At 41.4% G+C, this 25,169-nt stretch overlaps 9 protein-coding genes and 1 long non-coding RNA gene across 11 annotated transcripts; 5 read left to right on the top strand and 5 right to left on the bottom strand.

The window, feature by feature from the left end:
• Nucleotides 1–285: 285 nt before the first annotated feature.
• LOC136414616 (uncharacterized) lies at nt 286–1,345 on the bottom strand. Its single transcript, XM_066398746.1, has 3 exons — nt 1,211–1,345; nt 910–1,158; nt 286–855 (listed from the first exon to the last, which is right to left on the bottom strand). Exons 2-3 carry the CDS (start codon nt 1,153–1,155, stop codon nt 613–615), a joined length of 489 nt encoding a protein of 162 aa, XP_066254843.1. The 5' UTR covers nt 1,156–1,158; nt 1,211–1,345; the 3' UTR covers nt 286–612.
• Nucleotides 1,346–1,531: 186 nt separating this feature from the next.
• Etfb (Electron transfer flavoprotein beta subunit) lies at nt 1,532–2,731 on the top strand. Its single transcript, XM_066399327.1, has 5 exons — nt 1,532–1,672; nt 1,723–1,892; nt 1,943–2,171; nt 2,222–2,362; nt 2,416–2,731. The coding sequence occupies exons 1-5, from the start codon at nt 1,622–1,624 to the stop codon at nt 2,584–2,586; spliced, it is 762 nt and encodes a 253-aa protein (XP_066255424.1). The 5' UTR covers nt 1,532–1,621; the 3' UTR covers nt 2,587–2,731.
• Nucleotides 2,732–3,331: 600 nt separating this feature from the next.
• Nucleotides 3,332–7,324, bottom strand: Epp (Ecdysteroid phosphate phosphatase). 2 transcript variants are annotated; one of them, XM_066399325.1, is made up of 11 exons: nt 7,051–7,324; nt 6,558–6,994; nt 6,412–6,507; nt 6,112–6,290; nt 5,908–6,062; nt 5,649–5,761; nt 5,433–5,593; nt 5,227–5,386; nt 5,006–5,177; nt 3,875–4,089; nt 3,332–3,820 (listed from the first exon to the last, which is right to left on the bottom strand). In XM_066399325.1, exons 1-11 carry the CDS (start codon nt 7,155–7,157, stop codon nt 3,564–3,566), a joined length of 2,052 nt encoding a protein of 683 aa, XP_066255422.1. In that variant the 5' UTR covers nt 7,158–7,324; the 3' UTR covers nt 3,332–3,563. The 2 variants fall into 2 exon arrangements, with proteins under 2 accessions (XP_066255422.1, XP_066255423.1); XM_066399326.1 differs by lacking the exon at nt 6,412–6,507 and having other exon boundaries at nt 3,333–3,820.
• A 59-nt stretch (nt 7,325–7,383) lies between these two features.
• Rpb8 (DNA-directed RNA polymerases I, II, and III subunit Rpb8) lies at nt 7,384–18,179 on the top strand. Its single transcript, XM_066399328.1, has 4 exons — nt 7,384–7,559; nt 12,566–12,649; nt 14,459–14,642; nt 17,969–18,179. The coding sequence occupies exons 1-4, from the start codon at nt 7,487–7,489 to the stop codon at nt 18,084–18,086; spliced, it is 459 nt and encodes a 152-aa protein (XP_066255425.1). The 5' UTR covers nt 7,384–7,486; the 3' UTR covers nt 18,087–18,179.
• On the top strand, nt 15,633–16,645 carry LOC136414714 (uncharacterized). The gene is made up of 2 exons (XR_010752558.1): nt 15,633–16,259; nt 16,404–16,645. It is a non-coding gene; the product is annotated as an uncharacterized lncRNA (long non-coding RNA).
• A 6-nt stretch (nt 18,180–18,185) lies between the features above and the next one.
• On the bottom strand, nt 18,186–18,817 carry LOC136414837 (V-type proton ATPase subunit G-like). Its single transcript, XM_066399054.1, has 3 exons — nt 18,739–18,817; nt 18,333–18,532; nt 18,186–18,275 (listed from the first exon to the last, which is right to left on the bottom strand). Exons 1-3 carry the CDS (start codon nt 18,815–18,817, stop codon nt 18,186–18,188), a joined length of 369 nt encoding a protein of 122 aa, XP_066255151.1.
• Nucleotides 18,818–19,045: 228 nt separating this feature from the next.
• Nucleotides 19,046–19,820, top strand: LOC136414689 (V-type proton ATPase subunit G-like). Its single transcript, XM_066398857.1, has 3 exons — nt 19,046–19,254; nt 19,399–19,598; nt 19,648–19,820. Exons 1-3 carry the CDS (start codon nt 19,170–19,172, stop codon nt 19,735–19,737), a joined length of 375 nt encoding a protein of 124 aa, XP_066254954.1. The 5' UTR covers nt 19,046–19,169; the 3' UTR covers nt 19,738–19,820.
• LOC136414688 (oocyte zinc finger protein XlCOF28-like) lies at nt 19,771–22,323 on the bottom strand. The gene is made up of 9 exons (XM_066398856.1): nt 22,061–22,323; nt 21,959–22,009; nt 21,653–21,901; nt 21,364–21,597; nt 21,158–21,314; nt 20,842–21,100; nt 20,576–20,782; nt 20,293–20,474; nt 19,771–20,109 (listed from the first exon to the last, which is right to left on the bottom strand). The coding sequence occupies exons 1-9, from the start codon at nt 22,174–22,176 to the stop codon at nt 19,903–19,905; spliced, it is 1,662 nt and encodes a 553-aa protein (XP_066254953.1). The 5' UTR covers nt 22,177–22,323; the 3' UTR covers nt 19,771–19,902.
• A 328-nt stretch (nt 22,324–22,651) lies between these two features.
• LOC136414994 (26S proteasome non-ATPase regulatory subunit 9) lies at nt 22,652–23,461 on the top strand. The gene is made up of 2 exons (XM_066399342.1): nt 22,652–22,842; nt 22,901–23,461. Exons 1-2 carry the CDS (start codon nt 22,729–22,731, stop codon nt 23,417–23,419), a joined length of 633 nt encoding a protein of 210 aa, XP_066255439.1. The 5' UTR covers nt 22,652–22,728; the 3' UTR covers nt 23,420–23,461.
• A 694-nt stretch (nt 23,462–24,155) lies between these two features.
• On the bottom strand, nt 24,156–24,912 carry LOC136414996 (protein FAM136A-like). The gene is made up of 3 exons (XM_066399344.1): nt 24,761–24,912; nt 24,463–24,681; nt 24,156–24,413 (listed from the first exon to the last, which is right to left on the bottom strand). The coding sequence occupies exons 1-3, from the start codon at nt 24,845–24,847 to the stop codon at nt 24,294–24,296; spliced, it is 426 nt and encodes a 141-aa protein (XP_066255441.1). The 5' UTR covers nt 24,848–24,912; the 3' UTR covers nt 24,156–24,293.
• Nucleotides 24,913–25,169: the final 257 nt, after the last annotated feature.

Raw genomic sequence — 25,169 nt, 5'->3', positions numbered from 1 at the left:
TGAGTTATGTTAGAAAAAGAGAGATGATTATATCTTTTGTAAGTATTCCATTATATGTATTATTGTAGTAATATTCCGTTACAGTTTTACAGGGCGTTTGTGAGTCTTTTTTTGTAATTACGTCTGTAGTCGATTGCTGAATAAGTTTTTTACTCTTTGTATCATTGTGTACAATATACTGTAGTCGTCAATCGTATTACAATATCTAAGGTCTATATTTTTCTGAAACAGTGCCAATGCCAACAATGTATTATAAGATATATTCCACGTGACGAGTAATATGAAGAATAAACTACGAGATAAGAGGAAGACTTTTACTAAAATCCTCAATGGTTATGGTATAAACGCTTAATGTACCTCAAACCAATCGTATCAACAAAGGAGATTGCTATTTTCTTGACAATTTGACGATCGAAAAATCTTTAACTTCCACTTAAAAAAAAACAAATTTACAATTTACTTTAATTTATACTTATTTGAGTCTATAATGATTACATCAGCAACCCTTGCACTTGATACTAGCATGAGCATCAATAACATATGTGGGCACAATAGGCATTTCATTAATATATATAATCTTAATCTCTAATACTATAAAAACACAGCAATACATCACATACAGGTGTCAAACCTGATAACATAATCAATAAAATACTCTAAATTGTTGCTTGGGTGAATTTGAGTATTGTTGTGATTCCTGGTGATCGTCTGAACAGCCAGTAATACCTCATCAGAAGAAATGTTTGGGATGTGAGCTGAAAATACAAGTTCTGGCAAGCCACATCTGCGGTGGTCCAAATTGTTTTCCAGGGCGTTGTCCAGAAAGGCAACTGGCACTTTGATAAATCTACGAACCTATTCACTCCAACAATTAAAAGCTAGTCAATATACCTGGGATATGGGTTTTACCCTGTAATAAGTTTTTTCAGGATTGGCACATAGGAGCAACTGCTCGCGAATAAGGCACTGTCCCAAATCGTGCACATTCTGTACCCGACTTATCGATTGAATGTTCTTGGTACTGCCCAGGGCTTTCTGCACCTCAAAAGCTATTTGCTTGAATTCTTCACAGGAAGGAGAGAGAACCACCTCATTCCTTTCGTTTTGATCCCAGTAAACAGGGGCGTGGTTCATTATTACAGCTTGGTAGTTCATTTTCTACGGGGATCTAATTTGGGATACAGGGTGAAATTAATAAAACGGAGCTTACCTTGTCGCTACAAACTTCTGGGAGAGTCTTCACGTCACTGCACACATAAACACTTATTTCGGTAGTTCCCCCCCAAGAAAGAAAACAGGGAAGGGAGAAAGATTGTTGGCATATATTGGCATCTTTATTGGTAGGAGAAAGCAGCGCCCTGTAGCAAAAGCAACAGGTGGCAAAATCGTTTAGAGTATGAAGCTATCAGCTGATTTATGCCAATTCTAAGCCCCACACATCCTTCTCTAAACTTATATATTAGATAAAGATCGCGCCATAACTGTACAAATTAATCAATCCACTCTTCCTTTGAACCCCCCTTTAGTTGTTGATAAAAACAGATTTTTTTAATTACGGTCGAAGTCGACGTAAACAAGTCCAAAGTCCTGCAAATTTCCACATTCGTTAAAACCCCCCAAAATGGCCCGCGTGCTCGTTGGAGTGAAAAGAGTCATAGACTATGCAGTCAAGGTAACCCCCCATTGTCCCTCAAATCTCCCTTAAGACTCCCCTTTCTTTAGATCCGAGTCAAACCTGACAAGACTGGGGTGGTCACTGATGGGGTCAAGCACTCCATGAATCCCTTTGATGAGATTGCAGTAGAAGAAGCTGTCCGTCTTAAGGAAAAGAAAATTGCCTCAGAAATTATTGCAGTGTCCTGTGGACCTGCCCAATCTCAAGAGATCTTGAGGTAAGCTTCTGTCTTCAAGCAAACAATGATTGCATAAGAACTATTCTTAGAACTGCCCTAGCTATGGGAGTGGACAAGGGCATCCACGTTGAAGTCACTGGGCCTCAATACGAGACTTTACAGCCAGTTCATGTATCTCAAATCCTGGCTAAAATTGCTCAAAATGAGAAGGTGGATTTGATTATTGTGGGCAAACAAGCAATTGATGACGACTGCAATCAAACTGCTCAAATGACTGCAGGGGTGCTAGATTGGCCCCAAGCCACCTTTGCCTCAAAGGTCAATATATCTATTTCAGCTTTTTAAACTTTATCAAATGAAAATTCCAGATTGAAAAGGGGGACAAAGATATAACAGTGACAAGGGAAGTTGACGGAGGCCTGGAAGTGATCAAATCTAAGCTGCCAGCAGTTGTTAGTGCTGACTTGCGGTTAAATGAGCCCAGATATGCCACACTGCCTAACATCATGGTAAGCTTAATTTTTGCAAATTTGATATTGTAACGATTGGTGTGTCTCCTCAGAAAGCAAAGAAGAAACCAATTCAAAAGCTCACTCCAAAAGATCTAGGGGTGGATGTTGCTCCTCGGATCAAAGTAATAACTGTGGAGGATCCTCCAACAAGGGAAGCAGGGCAAATAGTTCCTGATGTAGACACCCTCATTTCTAAGCTTAAGGAGAAGGGCCATTGTTAATTTTTTTTAGATTGTAAGTAGGAATTTTTCAAAGGTTTTTGGTATGGCCAAATTTAATCTTTTATAGGCGGCTTAATAAGTTGCTGTGAGAATTGTGCCTTTATTGAATCTAATCGTTGAGAAGTATAATATTTTTTATTTATAATTTCGTATTATTTTAGTGAAATTTTAAATTAGGTTAAAAGGTATCTAAGACTACCTTGGCCGTTATTATGCGAACGAACTTGCTCCCATCAATTGAGGGCTTAAGCAAAACGACTAAAACACGACATTTTGTATAAAAATAACTAAAAACACATTAAATTTTTTTTTAACGTTTCTCGTTCAACCGTCTTGTAAACTTCAATTTCATCACTAAATGAATAAATCTAAAATCCAAGCCCTGGTATCACGTTAGTGATAACTATCTAAAGAACAATAAAAACTCACCTTTTCGAACATCTCCAGACCGATTTCACTCACAAAAACTCCAAAAAAATCCATTTTTAAAACCGCACTAATTGACGCGTACGATCTCAAATGTCGCCATTATAAAACAATTGAGCAGCGACGAAATTCTGGCAAGTTATTGGCCTTCGGATTGTCGGGACGTCTTCCATTTACGTACCGGAGTAGGTCTGTTTCACAGTCTTCTCTATGTAATAGATAAGATACGACGTTGTTTAAGATCGTTTTGAGGGCAGTTGCGAGGTTCTACGAAATTTTTATTGACAGAGGAATTTGAATTTTTCCGCGAAGTTTGAACTTGAATAAAAGTAAATAAAACAAATCTTTTCTTTGGGTAACGTTTCATTATAGATTATTTTCTCCCAACTTAACGTACACAGAAAAAATCAACCCTGAAGAGATTTCCATGGGTCCATCCACACTAAGAGACAAAGAAGCAAAGTCCACGAAATTTTATCTGAATGGAAAATAACTATCAATACACGGCACTCATTCTTCTGATACACCAATCTAAACGTGGAGTGAACGCCCTAAAGGAGCACTTTCCAATCAAACCTCTGATTGGTGGAATGCGTCAAAGACAACGAAGGGGGCTCCACAATTTGCCAATTGTCACCGGCCCCGTTCACCTCAATCAACGAACAATACGGAATTTTCTGGATTAGTTTCACCAGCTCGCTTCCTGACCGAGCAGTCTTTCCAATCAGCTCCCGCGAACAGGTCTCTAGAGTGGCTGTGTGCCCCACCAACAATATATTGCCTCTGGAATTTTGGGCTGACAAGGAACCTGTCAAAAAGCCCCATCAGTAAGGGAACACCTCGTCACAAGATTCAAGCCTACTTCGAGTTACAAAGGCACTTCTCAGGTAGAATTGTTCGCAGTTCTCTCTGTTCTCCTTCAGTTCCTTCTCGGATATCAGGGGGGAATAGGATTGGTCAATGTTGAAGCCCGCTTGAGTGAGTTCAGAAACCGTCATCCATTCCGGGATGTATTCTGCAGGGTACCACGCCATCCACTCAAAGAGGCCTGGTTCGATTTTGATGGGCAAATCCTGCCTTAAAAGGGAAGTTTTTTTAATCAAATCTTAGGGAAGGTATTGTTAAAGTTTGGTTCAGGTAGAGTCAGCTGCTGTCTTCAACTTAAGAATGTCCTCTTAAAATACAGCAAATATTGTGGGTTTGCTTCAATTTCTAGACAAAAAATTTAAAAAAAACTTTTGAATTGTAGGCCACACGCACGACATACGTGCTTTCAACCCATTAAAATTTGCGTTAAACCGGAAATATTCATATAGATCTTGAGATTAATAACTAAGATACATTTATAATCGTGTTGTTTCCTTTGCGGACCGAATCTTCCCAGTATAAGTCACGGTCACCATATTGCAAAGAAAATCATGACAAATATACCGACTTCTTGTGAAAAAATTAGATTAAATCAAAGAAAATTATTTTCAATTTCTTATAAAATGCATCAAATCTAGCAAATTTTTTCTCAATCTTCAAAATTCTTAAAAACCTCAAAAAATCTTTTAATTACATGCCCATTCAACACACAAAAACACGCACTAACCGGAAAATTTTTCTACAAATTTTAAAATGAACAATTAAAAATTATGTAGAATTTACGTTAATGAAAGTTTTCTGAATTCTTCAATAAATCTAATAAAACCGGGAAAAATCACTCCTAAATATCACAAATATATGCACCCACAATCTTAATTGTCGCCGTTGAACATTAAAAAAAAAACAAACTTATAATGAAGAATTATCACCACTCGACGTGAGCATTTCATTGGTTCTCACCTAACTGTCATGACCTCAATTTGAGATCTGAGAATGCCATAGGCCGGGACTGACTTATTTAAATTTCTCCGGGAAATGTGAAACTTTTTTACAAGTTAAAAGTTTCCTCTCACAAACTGGTTTTAAGTGATTAAACATTTACCATATTCCCTCTGTAGACCTTTACCTGTCCAAGCCTTTTAAAACCGAGTCGCAAGTCTGAACGCAGCGAAACGAGGGTGAACAGTAAACCCCATCAATGGTCACGTTCCTGTCCTTCAAAGATTCGCCTACTAATTTGGCCTCATAGAGGCCAATATTGGTAAGGGGGGAGTCTTTAAGATAGGCGGCAGCCCCTCCTAAAATGTAATTTTAGCTCGCCGGGTTAAAATTTAAAGCAAATAGTACCTTTTCGTTCAGGCAAGCTTTTAGGCATATTCAAATCTTTACGCACGTATTTTCCCTGCTCATCAAAACAGTGGGGAACCCAGCTACCGAAGGCAAAGTCGATCCTCTCTCCATGGCGCATTATAAACACGCTTCTGGTGGAACTTTCCTCCGAAGGAGACTAAAGATCCTCTTTAACAAATGCTCGAAACAAAGGTCAAACTCACCTTCTTCCCCTCTTGCTTGCGGATGTCAATTAAATTCTCGTAGAAATTCTCCATAACTGGATTGGGTTCTACTTCTGGGACTCCTGGAGGAGGTGGTAGCTGCACTTCCTCATTATTGAGAACTGAATGTTGAAAATGACTCATTGAGAGCGTGGAGGTAACTGAAAAGGGAGCAATAAAGCCTTGGAGGAAGTTTAAGGGATATTTGTGTCCTACCATTGCTCATGTCTTGGGTAGGGAGTTTTGATGCAGCTTCAGGAGTAACACTATTTATTGAAACTTTCTTGTGCAAAGTCCAGGCATCTGACTCGGCAGTTCTTTCTGTATAACTGTAACGTTTCCTTTACTAATTAATTATTTCAACCAGTACTTCTTATCTCTTTTATTTTATCAAAGCCAAGGTCAATAATCCCTTAGAATAGGTTTAAGTTAAGCTTTTATCAACATATTTTAACAAAAATGAACAAACACTTGCCTTTGGGGCAACAGGCCGGTGAGCCCCGTCAGCCACGAAGTGCCCTCCACCCATCCATCAGGAGAGTTACTCAAGGCCTCACTACTCAAATAAATGTAATCACCGGCACGAAGCTCCAACTCATCACACTCAGTGGGAGTATAAGGATGCACCACCTAAAAATCCTCATTCACAGCCCCTTGAAACACACTTAAATCTCCACACCTTATGCACTTGCTTTCCATTCACTCGAGGATCCCTTGAATAAAGCCTCAGCTCCCAATTGCTCGGCATAGTAGGATTGAGGTCATCCACTAAGGTTTTGAGGCTCTGAAACTGGCTGCTTGGGAATTGATATGCAAGAGTGAGATGCAGGGATTTTACATGGGGCTCCAGACTGATGGCTGTCATTACAAGAAAGAGAATTACACAGAAATTGAAAATAAATTGAGAAAAAAAACTGAGCAAATAAAGAAAAAAGAAAAATAACTGAGGCACATGAAAAAGCTACCATGTACCCCTTACATCGGCTCCCCCGGGGGATGCACCGCGCCGTTGTGGTGGTGCACCAAGGAAAACAGGCAGTCAGAGCATCAAATTGCTCATAAGTATCACTTATAACTGCAAATCATCATAATCACCACCACCCCAACCCTACCACCACCACTTACTTGCATTTGAGACCTCCTTTACATACTGCATAGCAATACGCTTCAAATAATCTGCATGTTCTTCAGTAACAAAAAACCCCATAAAGTTTGGACTGGTATAACTTTCCAGCCTCAACGATTCATTTAAAACAGCGCCCTGGCGGTCCATCACAGTCTTAAGACTCTGAGCTAAATGGGGAGCATCTGCATCTGGGGCTTTAAAGAATGAGACCAGGGTGATATGTGAGGTGAAGTTGTGGGCCCCATTCCAGCCACAGCTGCCCAGCGATTTGGTCCAGAACTGCTGCAGCTGCTCTAAAAAGGGGCCCGTGGGACAGACGTAGAGAATGTATTCCCTTGGGGAGTTGTCGTCGATCAGGGGGTCGTTTACATGGGCCAACAGCCAGTCAGAGGCAAGTTGCACCCCACGATTGCCAGTGGCAGCCAGGGCTTTCTCACTGAATTGTTGTTTTATTGAAGCATGAGGGTGTAAAATAGATGGGGGAACGCTTACGCTCTGTGCTTGGGGAACCCCATTTGGAGCAGGATCTGCAAAGGGGTCAGGTTTTGCTTGGAGATGCGCGTGGGGGTGGGGTTGCGCCGAGGGGGCAGAGAGGCCATCGCCGTGTTTTTATTTTGCAAATTTTAATACATGTTTAGGGACTATTTATTATTAATAATAATTAAAAACATATTATGAACTTTGACATTTAAGATTTAGAATTGAATGTAAACAATTTCAGTAGTGACTTTTAACCTAGTTATATTGGTGCGCCTGAGAAATGTTGGTTGGCATGTCTCGATTTCAACCAATTACAACAAGTGACGTCATTGTGGTAGCATCGCGCGTGCGCTATGCGGGCCGCTAAGCGAAAGTAGTGTTGGCCGGTGCCGGATTTTTTCTGAACAGTTTCTCAGCGTTTTTTCGGTAATAATTCGCATTTGCCGTAATGGCAGGGGTGCTCTTTGAGGACATTTTCAATGTGAAAGACATCGACCCTGAGGGCAAGAAATTCGACAGGGGTAAGTGCGTTTTTTATCGATTTTCCCGGACACATCTGCGTAGTTGCATTTGTGAGGTTAAGGCGATAGGTCGGGGAAAATTACGCCGCAGCGATTACGCACTTTTCGGGGTGAGAAACCCCGAAAAAGGCCATTTTCCCCCCTCAGCTAGTAGTCAAATATAACTATTCCCAAAGAGTTTTGGGTGTCATGACGATAGAGATGAAAGAAAGAGAAAGAGAAGAGAGTGAAATTGAGGTGAAAAGTGCTTGCAGTATGGAACCCCATTTTGGAAGCCCGGAATGAAGGAACTAGGTGATTACTTGTTTATTCATCCATTAGATCAGTTGTGACTAGAGATTCTCATCCTTAGAAGCCTTGTCTGAAGGGTAATTACTCAGTGAAGGGGACTGTGACAATGTAAACTTCATTATACATCAAAACTGCTTTACCCCATAACTTAAGGCCAAAATAATTTTTTCCTGGGGCTTTGATTTGTTCTTACAATAGCATGGCAAATTCAGGTGGAAGGGGATTTTGGTATTTTAACATTTTGCCTTAAAAATCTTTTTCTTTGAGATGCTTGCTAATTTGTGTACATAATGCAACATAATATTTATTCGCAAAAGCTATAATGTTGACTTCATGAAGTCTTACTTCTCATTTCATAAACCCCACCAAAATAAATTCACCCCAGTCAACCTTTAGCCTTGAAATTAGTTATTGAAGCAGCGGCCCCTGCAGGTCCTCAAATATCCCTAGTGAGGGCAGTAAATAGCCACCCTGAATATCCAAACTAAGTCATAAATTCTCTATTTTTCGATATCCTCTATTGACGAGGATTATACTGAGTATGTCGTGAGTGAAACTCAAGTTTTACTTGGTCCACTCGAGAAAATATTATAACCTCCTTACGAAATATCGCATTTCTCATTAATTAAACTGCATTGTCATAAGATACCCCATTCAATCTCCGATCGTAAATTTACTTATTGAAATGGTCGATCTCGCAGCCCCTAAAAACGGGTGCGGGACACCCCCGTCCTTTAAAGTGGGAAGGAAATAGCCACCCGGAGCACCCACATCCAATCGAAGATTCTCCATCGGTCCTCTTATTTTAGTATTTTCCATCAGAGGGGGAAGGGGGGATCGATCGAGCGGAGACACTCATACATCGCTCCGTCGGGTAGGCGACGTACCCCTTGGCACTGACGCACGCGGAGGAGGCGTGGTCTGGCGACCTTAAACTTGAAATCCGCCCCCGACCTTTCCTTTTGATTGAAGTAAGAGATTCGAGAAGATTCTAGATATTTTTGGATTTCAGTACACATGATATGATTGTAACATGTTTTAAGTGAATTATTAGAAAATCGGAGAAATTAATGCGTTACGCCTTCCCTCCCTTTCCCTTGCGGGAAAAGGTGGGTGATGTTTTGGGGGGATGTTGGGGAGGGTGCCGGCGATCGATGGAGCTGAGCGTCCTTTGCGCCCTCTCGTCGCCAAGGTCAGCGGGTCTAGGTCAAAACCGCGTTGTCGCTAAGGCCCCTTGGAGCCGAAAAATTTCCATTAAAAGCCCCATGTCATACACGAGCCTTTGTGCGGACAAACATCCTGCTTCCACCGTTCTATAAAAAGAAGACCGGTGTGTCTTAATTCGCCTTAATAATTAAGCGTGGCCTTAAACTCGTGAACGAGTGAACGACCCAAATCCTCGTTTCAAGGTCTGCCTCTAAGGAGTGTTATGTCATGCGTGCCATTTACGTCGTTATTATATGTTTTGCCCGGGCCAAATTCCTTAAACTGTTACTTAACTCGATATTCGTCGCTACAGGAATGGCATTTGCTTGTTTTAAGGGTTGACAACCCCCATCCAAAAGGAGAAGTGTTGCAAAAATTGAGGAGCTTTGAAGGCCGCCGCCATGTTTGTTTGACGTCTTGACATGCGGTAGTTTTGTTTTCGAATTGCGCAAATGTCAAAATTTGTTTTCTAGTTTGTGTCAGACAGAGAGGAACATATTCTCTTATGCTCCCCGCACAGTGTTTAGTGTCTGGACAAAATGGTGAAGGTATGGTCCAAGCGTGTTTAATTGTTCCTTGATGGATAGCCCAAAGGTAGTTTTTTAGTTATTGTTGGTATTAGTCAGCCGCCCCTCAAGCGCACTCCCCCCTCGAAAAATATTGCGCAACATCGCCAAATATATGGATTTCGGCGCGCCCATAGCGGGGAAAATGCGCATTCCGAACGTGTGTGTGTCCCCCCCCTCGCTCCGCTCCACCGAACGAGCCAACCTGCCTCTGCCCATCATCGACGCCGCTCTTTCATTTGTTTTGTCGGGTCCAAGTCCGATCGCGTTTTGTTTCCCGGCAATGGCGTTGTTTTTCGCGAAAAGCAGTGCCCGCCGCGGAAAACGAGTGAAAATCAGCTGGCCCCCTTTTGCGACGCCGGCGACCACGTCGCCGGCCTTTGCTGCGTCGTTGTTGAACTTGATCTTGTCAAGGTGAGTGCTGTATTCAATTGTTTACACGCGTTGCCGGATCACGGGTGATTTTGTTTCGTTTTCGTCCCCCGGGGTTGCGTGCGGAAAGCCGGTATTGCATTAACTCCGTCCAAGGGTTCTAGATTTTTTTAATTTTTTTTTTAGTGAAAATTAGGTGAGTGGCGTTTGTTTTTGTGCGATTGTTTAATCGAAATTAAAAATGGCGTCGGTTTTCTAGGAAGGCCAGTGACGTGTCACCGCAGCTGTGCGCTTCAAAACATTGCGGTTTTGCCGAGAACCCGCTTAGAGCTACCTTGATCATCCTGACAGAAACAATTGCTTCTAAACCAACACGTGCAACGTTGCATTATTGTTATCTAAACCTGTGAAACGCAAAAAAACACGCTGACGTAGAATTTTCCGATTAATCAATCTTTTCTCCATTAGCGTAAGCCGGGAAATTCGACCAATATGGCCGCCTCGCAGTACGCCAATGGACGATTTTTCATCTCTCTTTATCGCTTCTAGACAATCGAGTGATAACTGATGAATCGTTTACATTATTTGCCATAATTTATTCTCAGTATTGACGAACTTATTATTTTATTACCTACTTAATCGATCAGTACACGTCACGATCATCATTAAACGTCTCGCTTTCGCACTGCAAGCGATGCACTGTTACCAGGCCAAACTGAAGTTTTTTGACCAGAGCCGGCTCAATTTTGTAACATTCTAAATTTTTGTATTTACACCACTCCCGTATATGGAACTCCCTGTATACACGCCGCTATAAATTTCACTGTTTTTGACCAATTGGAAAGCCACGCCTCTAAGTGTAATCAGACACTTCCACCTTAGAAGCGCACATTCGTTTATCAGCACTAGAACACGCCCCCTAAATGACGATTTTCCAGTGCATGAACCAGGGCACACCCCCTTTGTGTTTTTGAGTCCAATTTAGGGTCCGCCTCTTATATACAAGGTATGCAATGTAAGAGGTGCCAAACTACTTAATTCTAGTCATGAAAAAAACGTTTTCGGTTATTTTTTGCCTTCATCAAAGTTCGTAAAATTTGTCCCTCACTCCCCCTCCCCCTCCCCAAAAAAACACTTGAAAATGTATTAACTATAAGTCCCCAGAAACACTTTTGTCAATTCAAGCCGAAAACTTTTCTCCGGATCATAAATCGGTCCTGAAAATGAAACGAAACTGAATCCAGGTTAAGCACGTGTCGTGGGTGTTTCATCTGTTGCAGCTGCAGCTGCAGATAGGCGAAATGTGCGCATATCCCAGTTGCCCCTCTTTCCCATCGTTAATAGGTTCGGTTGCGGCTTCATCAGGCTTATCTGTCCTTTCTCTCTAATGGAAGAAATCTGTGACGCACACCGGATGACGTCAATGTCGACGGGAAATGAGTTAGCAAACAAAATGCAATTACGGCCATTCTTTCAAGACCCCCGGGGATAATTTATAGCTCTCAAGTAAAAAAATGAGGAAAATAATCGAGGGGGGAACGGGGGGCGCAAGAAACCTACGCACTATCGCATGCAAAATTAGCATTGATCTTGATTTTTAGTCCGGGGGTTGGAGAAACACTTTCCTTAACTTTTTATGGTCCAAAGCTGTCATCTGACAGCAATTCCAAAGCGGAATTCGCTTGTTTAAAAATGCCGAAAAGCGCAATTATATAATGTGGAACCGGCCGGTACCACGCAACGATGATGGTTCCTTTTCGCCGGTTACTTAACAGCGTTCGGGTTGTGACGGTACCGAGGTCGCCCGGTTTCGAGTTTTTCGGGCGTGTAATTGCCCGTTTGTGGGTCTCTGGGAAATCAGGTTCCATTGTGGTACCGTGTTATCCTCACTGTCTCTGTGGCTGCTGTCACCGATTTAGGTCCTCGCTCATATTCCTTTATTTCGAGCTAAATTTACGCACTCGTTTTGAGTGATGCCCGAGGTGGAACCATAAAACCCAGTGGTACCATGCATGGTGGCATAGGTAAACAGAACTGGCGAATTTCCATTCCGTGTCACTGTTGTTATTTCGGTGGTGATTAAGCGGTTCAAGGTCATACTCACATTTCGCGGAATCTAAAGCGGTACCAATACCACTTCTATAGATTTTCCCGCTAATGTTAGTTCAATAGTATGGAATTTTTTAATTAATCATCGTTTTTATGGTGATTTGAGATGGGTGTCACGGTGGTAGTACCATCTCTAGGTGTAGGTACACGGTTCCTTGTAGTTCGGTACCCCAATTAATGGATACTTATGGGCACTGGGCTTAAAATATTCTAGAGCCCAAATGAAAAATTCTGAAAGGTTGATTTTTACCAAAAACGTACTCTTACACGCCCATATATGTAGGTCGTTAATTTAATTAAAAATGAAAGCGATTCACTCACTTATAGTGGCGTACTAAGGCACCGTTTTGAGGTGACAATTTAACGAACACGTCACTCAAATTTTGACAAATTCAAATTTAAATGACAACGATTCATTAGCTTTCAGTGGCGTACTACAATGCTTTCTTTTTTTCTTTCCAGTGAGCCGTCTCCACTGCGAGTCCGAATCCTTTAAGATGGACCTCATCCTGGATGTCAACTCCTGGCTTTATCCCATGGAATTAGGTAATGAAAAATGTAGACATGGCAGCGCCGCCTTCCCGCAATGCAGCGCCCGTTGCGCAGCTGTCACAGCCCAACCTTGGCATTGAACTTGAACGGTCGAGGCCTGCGCGACGCTCAATCAATATCCCACCATTCGAGTGTCACTTGTTTTTATTTTCTGTTTTCCGATTTTCTCTCAAGCAGCAGCTTCTTCTGTTTATTCTTCCGATTGTGCACCAAGCATGTCAAGAAACAAAAATTAAATTTGAGTGAGTGTGTATTGTTCCACGGCCTGCTACGGTCGCGACGGTCGATGTCAAGGCCGACCGGCATGGCAACACCTGGCAACGTTGCCGGTTCACGCCGATAGCACGCAAAGAGCCTAAACGATGCCTGCAGGAGCGGGATCCTGAGAGGCAACGCCGCGGGCGTTTTACGATGTAAACACTCAGGGAAAAATTAGCGACATCCGCGCTGTAGGTAAAGCGGTGATTTGTTGTAATATATGTGTAGTGCAGTTGATTCGGTTTTATCATCGCTTGGTCATAATCATTTTCGACCAATATGGCCAATGAATGATTTGATAGATGCTTCACTGCAGCCACCATCTTGTTTTCCCACCAAAAAACAAAATGGCAGCTTTTTAAAGTGAAACTTGAGTTAAAAGAATCTTAATTTCGCGCCTCTGCACTGGTAAATAAGCATGACGGGGTTCGAATTAAACGGAACATCGTTGCCAAGGCCTTAAAGCCAGACTTGCGCCTTTCCGCCCGACCAACCGCAGACAGATTTGTTCCCATCGGCCATTTTGCCATGATTAAAGTCGCGTTCACACATCGAGCGATGCGAGTTTGAATCGGGCGCCCTCTGGCGGCCACCCTGACCTTTGAACTTGGGGCTGTAAATTTTCCTGGGCCCTTGGGCTAGGTCGGGGGTCCGATCGGCCCTCGCGAGCGCATGCGCGCAGAAGAATTCGATCGTGTAATAATTTCCCAGTCGAGGACGATCAGCTGATTCAATTGCCCGGCTTTTGTTTTGTGTGTGTGTTTATTGTTTTGGACCAGTTTGGAAAGTGATGTGTCATTTGTCATGATATTCATGGTTTTGATTCATGATAACGAAGTTTTTGAATTACCATTTAGAAACTTGGAAGGAGTTCTAAATCCTATGTTTTTGGGTAAATATTTTCGTGATGCGAAAACTGTTCCTTTTCATTTCAAACGCCCTGTGTATTATGAGATTTTCCCAAGCTGCTGTTCATAAGGGTTAATTCGCATGTAGAAATCCGCACACCCACTTCTCTTGGTTTTCGAATAAATTGTGGATTCAGAAATGTTTTTAATAATTTCTGCAATGTGAAAATTTATAGTTTAGGAAAATTGAGACGCATCGACAGCGGCGCATTCAAATCTTAGCGCATGCGTAGCCCATTATTTTGTCCGTCCCGCGACCATTCACTAAGGTTACGACACTTCAATTGTTTTTTATGTTCCTTGTCAAACCCTCACTTGCGGCACCTCATTTTAATGGAAATGTCCTGCTCTACCATTGTTTCTCTACTAGATATAGCCTCCGGACTAAACTGAGTCTACACGCAAAGCCACCGTTCTTGTGCCCTTCTTCCGCGGCTGCTGTTGCCAAGTGCAATCCCGCGCTTTGTGAATTTATTGCCGCCGCAGCCGGTGGTACGACCTTGAACTTGAATCAGAAATAACCGGCCTGACGTCACGGCCCGTTGGTACACGCGCTCATTTGTTTGGTAACAATAAATGTGACGGAGTTGCTGGACACGATGGCGAAGGATGTAAATATATGATGGTTTTTTTGCAGGTGACAAATTCCGATTGGTTCTGGCAACGACGCTGCGCGAAGATGGGTACCCGGACAGCGGCGACTGGAACCCGCAAGGGCTGGACACTGAAGGTTCCAGGGCAGACAGTTTCGAGTACGTCATGTCCGGCAAGGTCTACCGGATCGAAGGAGACGAAGCCTCCTTGGAGCCGTCAAGTCGACTGTAAGTAAGTCATTTTTGTTTACGAATCGTGACCGCAATCGTTTGCTATTTGATGGGACGAGATTGGGGACCACCCTGTGTTTACTGAACATTTGAAGCCGTGAACACAGCTGGTGGTATCTCAGTTTCTTTTCATTGCCGCACGCCGCCATCTGCCGTCAGCCTCTGGTAAGTCTTGCCGTAAACGTAAGAGGGAGCATACTCTGCGCCTTGAGGCGACATCTACTAGCTGCATCAGCCATTGCTCAACTATTTTCGGTTTATATTTACGTAACTCGGTCGAAAATAACTCGACCAAATGATTTATGGTTATTAATACTTCCAAAACCAGTTGTTTGCACTGATATAACGCGACTTTTGACCAATATAATTGTTGCATTTTTGATTTATTGCCCATTCGGGCTTGGAACGAAACTGTTTTGAGGTGTCTACAGAAAAAAATCGATCCATTAGAAATGTGCAACCTTGCCGTCCATTACGTAACGCTGAGTGCTGATCCAAGTAATTTCTAATTATAAGGGGTACTCTGCGCCTTTTAAAAGTGCATCACGCCACGTGATACTGGTTGGCAGCGCGTCCCGCACCTTTACGGCGTTGCCGTCTCTCGCAGAGACTTCAAATGACTTCGGGTTTTCTCAGGTTGGAAAGTGGACGAAATTCCCTTTAAAATGAGCCTACACACGCTGGGAGTTAAACGAAACGGGTTTCGAGATGTTAGAAAATTTAGAATTCAATATGGCGGCAAATTTGTGTCAGAATTTAACGGATCCCAGTTTTCAGAACAACAATGATTCTCAACCTCTGTGCATGTAATTTTTTGTTCTTTTCAAAAAATATGAAAATTACGAAGAAGTATAAAATTCGACTGAACATGAGTTATGTGAGCTACGCGTATCAAAATTTTATATAAGATGCTAGTTGTGGAGTTTAAAAATCATGCAAAGACAGCGCATTAACGTCTCTAAACATGTAGGAGTTACAGCGGATTATAAAGCTCCAGTTGGCGAAATGTATAAAACCCAATTGCGCCTGCGCTACGAGAGCTAGATATGTCAAATTTTTACACAGTGTCCTAGACTTAAAGCTTAACAATCCTGGGAAGACCATACGTCTATATTTCTAGTGTATTTAACGTCGTGATAGTACAAAACTCTCCAACTGGTGGACATTTTAAACGGGGAAAAGCGCGTAATATTGGCAACGCGGCCCGTTGGCACGAGCGCCGGTTCTTTTTGCATAATACCCGTATGCAATAACGCAGAGCCGACCGCGATAATTATAGACAATCGCGATGCTCAGCTGTTCTGTCACTCTGTCCGCCCAGCCACTTTGACTAGCGCGCTCCGCGAGTCAGTTGCGAGGACCTCTGCGATTATCCCTCTTCATTTGGACGGCAGAAAACAATTGAAAGTGATTAAGTAGCAGCAGTAGTGTGGTGTGCGTTTGATTAGTGGCTTCTGTTTTTCTTTTTTATTATTTTTATTTTTATTATTTGTGTGATGTTATGTAAAGGCTCCGCAGCAATTAGCGTTCGAGCATGTTTGCGACATTCTTTCGCTTGGAATGGGCCCAAATTGTCGTATTTTTAGTTGGGCAACCGCTATCACTGGAAACACGGTAATTAGGCCCAGTTCATGTCGTGTGCCTGCGTGTGTCGCTTGCGTAACTGAAATTTTGAGGTTATGTCCCAATTCTAACATTTGAAGCCCTTTTTTCGACCCGTCAAAGTGACACGTAACTGATTGCCGACTGTCATTCTAGGTTATGTGTTTTCGGTGTTGCGCCCTACGGATAGATGTCGCCTCTATCGCGCCTCCGGCTCCGTGCCAGAGGTGCCTTTGCACATCGTAGAGCACTCTGTAAATGCACTATCTGGTACGACAGCCTGTCGCGTGGTACCAGCCCGATTTGCTTTTGTCAATCGTTGTTAGACCGTAGAGTATGCTCCGACTTAGGTTTAAGGAATTTTTTGTATTGTGCTCATAAATATATAAATTTCGTTGTTGAGTGTCGTATTTTCCTTCCTCCTCCGGCGGTTTTGAACCGCTGCCAAGGTGACTCAAGTTATTTTGTATTCCGTGCGTTAATGGCTCTTACTTAACAGGTTTTCTCTGTTTATATTCCCACGCTGATTTTTCCCTGCCTGTCTGAAACGCCTCCAAACAAATTAGTGAAACTGCACTTTGATGTCTGGAGTCGTGTAGGAATTGTGGCAAATTATAAAACTCTCCAAATTACCAAAATTTTAAATCTTGTATCTATAAAATCTTATAATTTTTAAAATTTCGAGTCCTCATTTTGTCTCTTGGCGTTGGTTTTCGTATTTATGTGTTTTATACTCAGAAATATAAAAATTGAAGACTTCTTTAAAACCCGCTTTTTGTTGGAAATGCTTCAAGTCTGGCTCAACAATCTCGCGAAAACCCTAGGGCGAGGATTCATTTATTTGACGAGTTGCACGCTTTTATACATGTATCTAATTTACGGGTTTGACCTTAAAAAACCTTTTCAAGTTATTTTTGAAGTTTTATATCCAAGAAAATCTGAAACCTTCATTTAAAAATAAATGAAAAAAAGTTACAGAATGAAAAAAAAACGATAACTCCGAAACCATGACACTGTTAGCCCCCAAGTAGAGTGAGGCGACAATTATCCCACTGCAGAAACATTTGACTAAGTCATATTGAATTTGTCCGGAGACTTTTGAATTTGCCCGTCAACTTCAATAATGACAGATCGATTTACATATATATGTGACATAAATAACAGTGACAGCAGACACTTTTGACATCTAAAGTGAAAGACGCCGGTAATTTACGAGACGCATAAGTGATCACGAGAAACCATGAGATTTACAAAGGTTTTTTGTTGCAAATGCTTCAGATTAAACTTAACAGTCATACGCCAACCTAATGACAGTTAAAACTTGAGGAATTTTATAATACTGAATCGTTTCGGAATGATGAGAAATGGAGACGTGAAATGTTTCATAGAGATGCTTTAGTTTAAAGCCCCAAAACAACCCCTCTCCCTCTACACACATATACACACGCCTTGCTCAACCGACAGAATTTATGACCTAATAACATCAAGGAAGGAAACTTGGGTTAGAATTTGACAAATAACTTTGACAGTTGTTACGAGATTCGAGGAACTGTCGATGTACACGGTGGCAGTGTGGTTAGCTGGTTGTGACTTTCAACCACGACCACTATCCATACTTCCGTCGTGTTTATCATTGAAACGACGCTCCGTTTTCGGCGGTTTTTCAATTTTGGCAAAATTGTTTATTAAGAGTAGCGTTAACACTCTTTCGTTTCGTCTAGGTCCGCCTACGTGTCATTCGGGGGACTTTTGATGAGGCTGCAGGGCGACGCCAACAACTTGCACAGTTTCGAGGTGGACCAGCACATGTATTTATTGATGAAAAAGATTTTTATGTAATTTTAAGCGTAGTTTTTAAGGAAAATGAGGTGTTCATTAGCAGATTAAGAGGTTTTGTAACTTTTTTTTAAAATAAATTCGTAATTATGAAAAGCATGTTTAGATGGCATTGTAGCTATTCAGGATGAAGAAGTTGGGGTTGACGTGGGGGTGTATGTCGAGGGCTAGAGCAATCAACTCTTCAATGACCTGTAACAACGAAAGGGACGGCTGTTTTTTGTCAAAATCACTGTCTGAAGATTAGACCTGATCTTTATGGGCCATAACCGCCTTTTCCAAGCTTTGGACGTATAAATTGGTGTCCCTCTCAATTTCGGCCAAAGCGTTCTCATTGGTTCCGACGTGTTGCCTCTCAAACTCTTCATAGCAGAGTTTTCTTTGCAAGCGATAGGCCTCAATTTCGGCATGAGCTTCTTCTTTTGCTTCTCTCAACCTCTTTATCCTGCCTGATATCAAATTTGCGATAATATCGCCTCCTGGCAATATAGTGCCTCGAAGCTACGTTAGTGTAATATAGTGCCCTGCAGTTGCTTGTCATATTTTTTCATTAGGGGAATTTAAAGACGGTTTTCATCGAGTTACCGTGATTGTTAGTAAAGAGAATGAAAGAGGCGCAGCCCCGGGGATGGTAAAAACGGGATTCAAAACTTACGTTTTCGTGCCTCGGACACCTTTTCCACCGCCTTTCTCTCGGCCGTCAACAACTGTTGAATGCCCTGGTTGTACTGCATTTTAACCACCGGGATCTGTTCTGAAGTTTATCGCACTTAAACACACCGAAACTCCCGGAATTTAAGCGGAAAATTAAAAATTGCGGAATAAGAAATGAAGCGTCTTTACCGCGCTTCAAACTTTCGTTTGTTTTTTTTGACAACTTCGACGTAAGTGAAATCTTCATATAGAGAATATAAAATGATGCAAAGTGACGTCATCAGAGGTAGTCTGCGTTATTGCCGACGCAACCCAACATACTCAAGTCCAAGCTATTTCGAGTTTTTATACGACAATTTAGCAATTGAGGCATATTTATTTCTATAAATTGGGACTTCCGCCTGGACCAGCACAGCGGTCAGTGTTTGGACGATGGCCAGCCACCAGACTCATGGCATCCAACAGCTGCTGGCAGCCGAAAAAAGGGCCGCAGAAAAGGTCGCAGAAGCTCGCAAACGTAAGTAAAAATTTTCCAAATTTGTGTCACTTAATTGATGAGTTTAAAAATAAAACATTGAAAAGCGCGCGTTTATTTTTGTCGCCGAGAAAATATTAATTTTTAAAGCTCATTTATTGTCGTGAGAGAGTTGTTTAATTCAAGGCAAAGTGAAGCGCATTAAGCAGGCACGTGACGAGGCACAGGCCGATATTGAGGCCTATAGAAGAGAGAGGGAGAGGCAGTTCCGGGAGTATGAGGCCCGCCACATGGGCTCCAAGGAGGATGTAGCTGCGAAAATCGACAAGGACACTGAGGTGCTCTTGAACAACATGGAGAAGGTGTTGGAGGAGAATAAAGACAAGGTATGTTGTGCCTCAAAGTAAATCAGTCTTCATTAATGAGGAATTTCAGGTGATTGAGGAGCTCATAAGCCTCTGCATTGATATCACTCCAGTGGCCCATCCCAACTTCTTTGTCATGAGGGCCTTTAATAGGATCTAATTACTGTAATTATTGTTCTCATAAATAGAACTGCATATTTACTCAATATATTTAAGTAGATTAATGTATTTTAATACAAAACATTTAATAAATTAACACGCTCACCCGCACTAATATAGTGCTTCATTACATTAAATTACAAAGAGCCTTTTGGAATGTCTTTATCTACAGAACCTCAGTGTTGGGCCTGTTGGGGCAGACATGCCCATTAACGTGCGATCTGGTAAATGAACGAAATGGGCACGTGGGGCACTTGTATTGCTTTCTTTCGTGGGGCCTCAGATGGGTCTCCTTGTGTCTGCGCATTGAGCCTCTGTGCACAGTAGTGAAGGGGCAGATTTCGCAGTTGAACAGCTTCTTTTGGGGTTCAGACTAAAAGATGATATATCACCATACAAAACGGGGTCATTCATGATCTTAACTGTGAGTATATCCCACAATTTCTAAGTTACAAAATAGTAATTCGATTCTTGACAATGGTGAATAAGAATTCATGTTTTTTTTTACACAAAATCTCAAAAAGAACTATCAGGAAAACTGCCAAAACTCACCCACCTTATGAATTTTAAAGACGCTTAAATCCCCCTCTCTTTCATCGCACTCTGTTGCCAATTGGTGCCTCGTCAAATGCTCGTCCAACCGGATCATATTCAGCGTCTTATAAGCGCAATGACAGCACTGGAACATAGTCATCTCTTCGGATTGTCCGTCGCTGAAATTCTGCGCCTTGAAGTCACCTGTCATATATTTCTATCAAATTCCATAAAGTAATAAACTTCACTGGTCAGATATGTCTACCAATGAAGTTACTGCTTTTGCTCTTGGAGGCGTAACAAACCTATCACAGCCTCAATATTCTGCGCATCCGCAGTAGCATACTCTCCTGACACCGCCTCATCAATTACGCGCCGAAATCTCTTAGTACTCTTCATCTTAACAGGTTTTGCAGCAACTTCTGCCCCTTGATGACTCGAGAGATGCTTCTCGTATCTGCCAGGTTGACAAGTCGAAAAGCTGCACTCCGTGCACTTATACTCCTTTTTGCCTGCAAAAATTTATCTTCAATAATAACTCGAAAGAGGACGCAAATTGAATTAAACAAACCAGGTTTTGCGTGTTGCTTTTCGTGTCTTCTCCAATTTTCTCTGTAGCGCGTCTTGAAACTGCAAAACTGACATTTAAAGTATTCAATTGCCTGGTGATTGGCATTATGAATGTAAAGCATGTGCAGCTTGTAGCTGCGCTCGTACAACGTTGCAAATTCGCAAATTTCACATTTGAACGTCTCCACTTCCTCCTTTTTCATGTGAAGTTTAAGATGACTACGCAGGCTTGCTTTATAAGAGGTTTTATGTGAGCAATGCTAAAGAGAAATTGGCATATATTTGACGTGATAGAAGGCACTTTTAAAATGCGTTACCTGGCACTGATACATGCGAATTTTACCGGGGTCTTTATGTCTCAGAACATGAGTATTAAAGTTGTTTTTGTGGATTGTCTGAAAGTCACAATCAGAGCATTTGTAAACAGTTGCATTGCCTTTCATGTGAGTCTTCAAATGTCGCACCATATTGACTCTGCAAAGCCCCATTTAGACCCCAAAAGAAACCTATAATAAAGCCCCACCTGTACTTGGTTTCAAAGGGGCAGTGATAACACTTAAACTCAGTTTCCTCTACTTTGGCAGTGGTCACGATCTGATGAATCATCTCCATATGCACTCGATAACTCTTCTTATACAATGTCTCAAATTTACAAATCTCACAGACAAATGAATCCCGCTCCTCTGAGGACAAATGAGTTTTCTTGTGTCTAGTCAAATTCTCTCGGTAGTTACAACTATAAGAGCACTGATCACACCTAAAACGAGGCCTCAGATAGTAACACTTCCAGGCGCAAATTATAAATCATATACCTATACAACTTTGCTTCACTCTTAGTTTGATGTAAAGCTTTAATGTGCACGTGCAAATGACGCCGGTAGAGGGTTTTGAAACTGCAAATATGACACCTGAAGTGTTCCATCTCCTCTCGATTGTGGAGCTTTACATGGCGCTCAACGCTCACTTTATATTTACTATGAAAGCTGCAGACTTGGCAGTGAAAGAGACGCTTATTATTTGGACCCCAGATAAGGTGAATTTTTGAATCAAGCTGAGGACCCCTAGAGGTGGTTTTATGCTTAGAAATTTCTTTACTTCTTAAAAGGCTTAAAACTTACTGTGGGGTGAATGAAGGGGCGCTTTTAAGATTGAGATTTGAGGGGATTTTACTGAAATAACCTTGATTATTAAGGAATCGTTATATAAAAAATACCTCTTACGTTTCTAGCACTAGGGCTTCGCTCCCAAATTTCTCTTCCTTGACTATGATATCATCATTTGAAAGCCCTACGAAGAGGGACCCTTCAACTGGATGCTGTTCTTGACTAGTTTCCATGGAGAATTACAGGGATTAGAACGCACTTTAAGGAACCTACATATTGGTAAATCATAAATAGAGATTTCGTGAAGCAGGAATGTGGAAACTGCAAGTTTTCATGCCGATTTTAAGTGAAAAATTTACAGAAAGAAACTCGAATTTTCATCAATAATCAATAAACTGTCAGTGTCAGGAAATTTTCGAAAAAAATTTAAGACCATGAGGTTAAATCAATATGTGTCTCTTCTTAACTCAATACATTGAATAAAGAGACAATCATAATCTGGTACATTGAGTATGGAATTTAAATAATATTAAAACACAGGATATTTTAGCCTTATGCATAGCAACATTGTTCCTTTCACATGTACAGTGAAATAGAGACAGAACACCTCTTCCAATACAGGCAACATTGCCGTTGTGCAAGAAAACTCCCAAGACAGATTCCCCAAAATAACTAATCAGCTGATTGACAGAAATAACGTAAACAAACACAAATTTTCCACTTAGAAAAATTATTTAGCTAAAATTCAAAGTCATTGCTCTGATTCAATATAAAGAGTAAGCAGCATGAAAGAGGCGCTACCCGATCAGGGCTCCGTGAGAGCCCACGTCCTGCGACTCATGTCTCAAAAGGACAAAATTGAGGGGGAAATTCAAGAACTCACCAGCATCCTCACTCAGGTATGCCCCACTTCCCTCACTATTATTCACCTCAAAAATGATTGTCACTCCAAATCAGAACGGCGTGGGCATGCATGAGCCTTTAGTGGATTCTGAAGGTTTTCCTATCAACTCCATTGACACCTACCAAGTGAGACATGCCCGTCACCGCATTATTTGTTTACAAAATGACCACAAAGCTTTAATGAAGCAGATAGAAAACGGACTTCAGGGCTATTATTCTGCTACATCCTCTGATGAAGCTATGGACACTCAACCCCTTGACCCAGGCTCAAATAGGCCTTCTTTAATAACTAACAAAACACCATTTGCCAAGATTACAGTAGTTTCTAAAGGCTCCCCAGCTGACTATGCAGGGATTAAAGCAGGCGATGAGGTTGTGGAGTTTGGGTCTGTCAATTCTAAGAATTTTAAGGCTATCACAGATATTGCAACAGTGGTACAACACTCCCAGGGATCTCAAATGGGGCTGAAATTGAAGCGTGGAGACCACTTTGTTGCTGTGGTTTTGGTGCCCAAAAAGTGGGCTGGGGGGGGGCTTTTAGGATGTAATATTGTAGGACTTTCAGTTGGGTAATTCTTGGAAAAATATGTGTATAATTGTTTATTTATAAGACATTTTTCTATGCTTGAATAAGGTACAAATGAATTGGAAATAGGAATAAATGAGCTTTTAATTAGAACTCATATGATTTATGGTATCATGACTACTTTCTAGTATCATCCTCTGGTGCTTGGTGATGTGAATATGTCTCCTCTTCTTTGTCAATTTTGTCACTTAATTCTTCTGCCTTAATAATGTTGTTACTTTAAAGCTCTGAAAAGGGGGACACCAGAAGTGGGAGCTCTTCCTGGCTAGTGTTCATAAAAAAACTACTGGCATTACAAGGAATATTTAGGGGCCTACATATTGGTTGTCTATAGGTTTTTCATGGAAAATCCTCCGTTTCTTGGTATAATACCTACCTACTAACTTTATTTATGTTGAGTATGAACTAAGGAGTTTCAACATCACAATGACATAAGATTTGTTAAGCTTATAACTGGCAACATCATGCCTTGCACTTACCTAGGGGGAACACCAGAAAATTGTCCCAAATACGTGCAATGTTGCCACTAGAACAGAAGATTCCCAAAACATTCTTTGGATCAATTGATTTCACTCCAAACCCAAATAATCCCAAATAAAATTTAAGGGGGTTCAAGTGGGGTGAAAATTAAATAGTAGGAATCACATTGTTAACATTATTTGGTGCCATGGTGTTGGTGTGGGGGTGTTGCTTTGTCAAACTTTAAATGGGGTAATTTTGTGGAAAAACATCTCTGTATTGAATTATTTACAAAACAGCTTTCTATGCTTAAATAAGGACCATGCATATTGAAAGTGGCAATAAAAAGCCTTTACCACGCCCCACTATTTTAACCCATAACTAATTCTTCTCTACATATTATTATTTATGTCCACTTTCCAGATCATTTTTCATTTTCTTCAGCAGGCTTGGAATGTAATTAACCTGAGAGTCTACGCATTTAGTGGCGCAATTTTCAAATATTTTTGTAAATTTCTCCACCTAAAAACCAGTTCAAAGAACACCAAAGTGTTACAGGCAGGACTAATACCTCATCTTCATTAGGATTGGGCCCCATCTGCACTCTCACATTATCATTACAATCCATCACGCACCTCTGCAGCTTATTCTGCAATAATTCCAGCTCCCTTTGCACATAGTTTTGGGCCCAATTCAATGAGCCTGAACAATTCTCTACACATTTTTGCACCTTCTCCAAAGAGGAGTCGCGGTTGTTGCAGCAAGTAGCGGCACATGTGTGCATATCAGCCTGTAAATCTAGCACCATGACAGTGGCAATATAGGATGTTAGGGGCGTAGTGCTGCGACCAAAGGGAGACCGCATTTACCTGCATTTTTCGTAAATATTGCAAATCCAATTCGTTGATCATACGGGTCATTTCTTGCTCTATGCGCTGACGCTGCTCCTCTACCATTGTGGGGATTTTAAGAGTGTCTTTTTGATTATTTCAGTTCTAAGATCGAGGTTAAATGTTGTGGTTAAGTGCGCGAAAAATTGGGTTAGAGATTTTCGAAAGCAAACAACGATGCGGCGATGCCGGTTGACGTGAAACATGTTGCCAAATCGTCTCAAATGTTATTTTAAAGTACTTTTCAGGGAAAAGTGAAGAAAACGTTAAAATATGTAGGTTTTGATCGAGGAGAAAGTTGAAGTTTATATAATTAATCGAATTTGCAGTAAAATGCAGAAAATCCCCGTTTGTTGCTGATGACACCGATTGTGATTGGTCAAATCAA

The sequence above is a fragment of the Euwallacea similis genome, chromosome 18, assembly GCF_039881205.1.
Source record: "Euwallacea similis isolate ESF13 chromosome 18, ESF131.1, whole genome shotgun sequence".
Taxonomy (NCBI): domain Eukaryota; kingdom Metazoa; phylum Arthropoda; class Insecta; order Coleoptera; family Curculionidae; genus Euwallacea; species Euwallacea similis.
The sequence above is the reverse complement of the archived record's forward strand: the minus strand, read 5'-3'. Positions and strand labels throughout refer to the sequence as shown.

What these genes read in the sequence shown, in the direction of transcription:
- LOC136414996 (XM_066399344.1), bottom strand. Translation starts at nt 24,847, where the DNA reads ATGGTAGAGGAGCAGCGTCAGCGCATAGAGCAAGAAATGACCCGTATG. An exon ending in AATATTTACGAAAAATGCAG is followed by an intron (nt 24,682 to 24,760) that starts GTAAATGCGGTC and finishes CTAGATTTACAG; the next exon opens with GCTGATATGCACACATGTGC. An exon ending in CCAATCCTAATGAAGATGAG is followed by an intron (nt 24,414 to 24,462) that starts GTATTAGTCCTG and finishes ACTGGTTTTTAG; the next exon opens with GTGGAGAAATTTACAAAAAT.
- Etfb (XM_066399327.1), top strand. Translation starts at nt 1,622, where the DNA reads ATGGCCCGCGTGCTCGTTGGAGTGAAAAGAGTCATAGACTATGCAGTC. An exon ending in TCATAGACTATGCAGTCAAG is followed by an intron (nt 1,673 to 1,722) that starts GTAACCCCCCAT and finishes CCCTTTCTTTAG; the next exon opens with ATCCGAGTCAAACCTGACAA. An exon ending in CAATCTCAAGAGATCTTGAG is followed by an intron (nt 1,893 to 1,942) that starts GTAAGCTTCTGT and finishes AACTATTCTTAG; the next exon opens with AACTGCCCTAGCTATGGGAG.
- LOC136414688 (XM_066398856.1), bottom strand. Translation starts at nt 22,176, where the DNA reads ATGGAAACTAGTCAAGAACAGCATCCAGTTGAAGGGTCCCTCTTCGTA. An exon ending in AGTGAAGCAAAGTTGTATAG is followed by an intron (nt 21,598 to 21,652) that starts GTATATGATTTA and finishes GCCTCGTTTTAG; the next exon opens with GTGTGATCAGTGCTCTTATA. An exon ending in GCGTCTTTAAAATTCATAAG is followed by an intron (nt 20,110 to 20,292) that starts GTGGGTGAGTTT and finishes ATCATCTTTTAG; the next exon opens with TCTGAACCCCAAAAGAAGCT.
- LOC136414616 (XM_066398746.1), bottom strand. Translation starts at nt 1,155, where the DNA reads ATGAACTACCAAGCTGTAATAATGAACCACGCCCCTGTTTACTGGGAT. An exon ending in CTGAAAAAACTTATTACAGG is followed by an intron (nt 856 to 909) that starts GTAAAACCCATA and finishes TGGAGTGAATAG; the next exon opens with GTTCGTAGATTTATCAAAGT.
- Rpb8 (XM_066399328.1), top strand. Translation starts at nt 7,487, where the DNA reads ATGGCAGGGGTGCTCTTTGAGGACATTTTCAATGTGAAAGACATCGAC. An exon ending in GCTTTATCCCATGGAATTAG is followed by an intron (nt 12,650 to 14,458) that starts GTAATGAAAAAT and finishes GTTTTTTTGCAG; the next exon opens with GTGACAAATTCCGATTGGTT. An exon ending in TTGGAGCCGTCAAGTCGACT is followed by an intron (nt 14,643 to 17,968) that starts GTAAGTAAGTCA and finishes CGTTTCGTCTAG; the next exon opens with GTCCGCCTACGTGTCATTCG.
- Epp (XM_066399325.1), bottom strand. Translation starts at nt 7,157, where the DNA reads ATGGCCTCTCTGCCCCCTCGGCGCAACCCCACCCCCACGCGCATCTCC. An exon ending in GGGTTCCCCAAGCACAGAGC is followed by an intron (nt 6,995 to 7,050) that starts GTAAGCGTTCCC and finishes ACAACAATTCAG; the next exon opens with TGAGAAAGCCCTGGCTGCCA. An exon ending in CATCCCCCGGGGGAGCCGAT is followed by an intron (nt 6,291 to 6,411) that starts GTAAGGGGTACA and finishes TTGTAATGACAG; the next exon opens with CCATCAGTCTGGAGCCCCAT.
- LOC136414689 (XM_066398857.1), top strand. Translation starts at nt 19,170, where the DNA reads ATGGCCAGCCACCAGACTCATGGCATCCAACAGCTGCTGGCAGCCGAA. An exon ending in GGTCGCAGAAGCTCGCAAAC is followed by an intron (nt 19,255 to 19,398) that starts GTAAGTAAAAAT and finishes GTTTAATTCAAG; the next exon opens with GCAAAGTGAAGCGCATTAAG. An exon ending in TGGAGGAGAATAAAGACAAG is followed by an intron (nt 19,599 to 19,647) that starts GTATGTTGTGCC and finishes GAGGAATTTCAG; the next exon opens with GTGATTGAGGAGCTCATAAG.
- LOC136414994 (XM_066399342.1), top strand. Translation starts at nt 22,729, where the DNA reads ATGAAAGAGGCGCTACCCGATCAGGGCTCCGTGAGAGCCCACGTCCTG. An exon ending in TCACCAGCATCCTCACTCAG is followed by an intron (nt 22,843 to 22,900) that starts GTATGCCCCACT and finishes ACTCCAAATCAG; the next exon opens with AACGGCGTGGGCATGCATGA.
- LOC136414837 (XM_066399054.1), bottom strand. Translation starts at nt 18,817, where the DNA reads ATGCAGTACAACCAGGGCATTCAACAGTTGTTGACGGCCGAGAGAAAG. An exon ending in GGTGTCCGAGGCACGAAAAC is followed by an intron (nt 18,533 to 18,738) that starts GTAAGTTTTGAA and finishes ATTTGATATCAG; the next exon opens with GCAGGATAAAGAGGTTGAGA. An exon ending in TTATGGCCCATAAAGATCAG is followed by an intron (nt 18,276 to 18,332) that starts GTCTAATCTTCA and finishes TCGTTGTTACAG; the next exon opens with GTCATTGAAGAGTTGATTGC.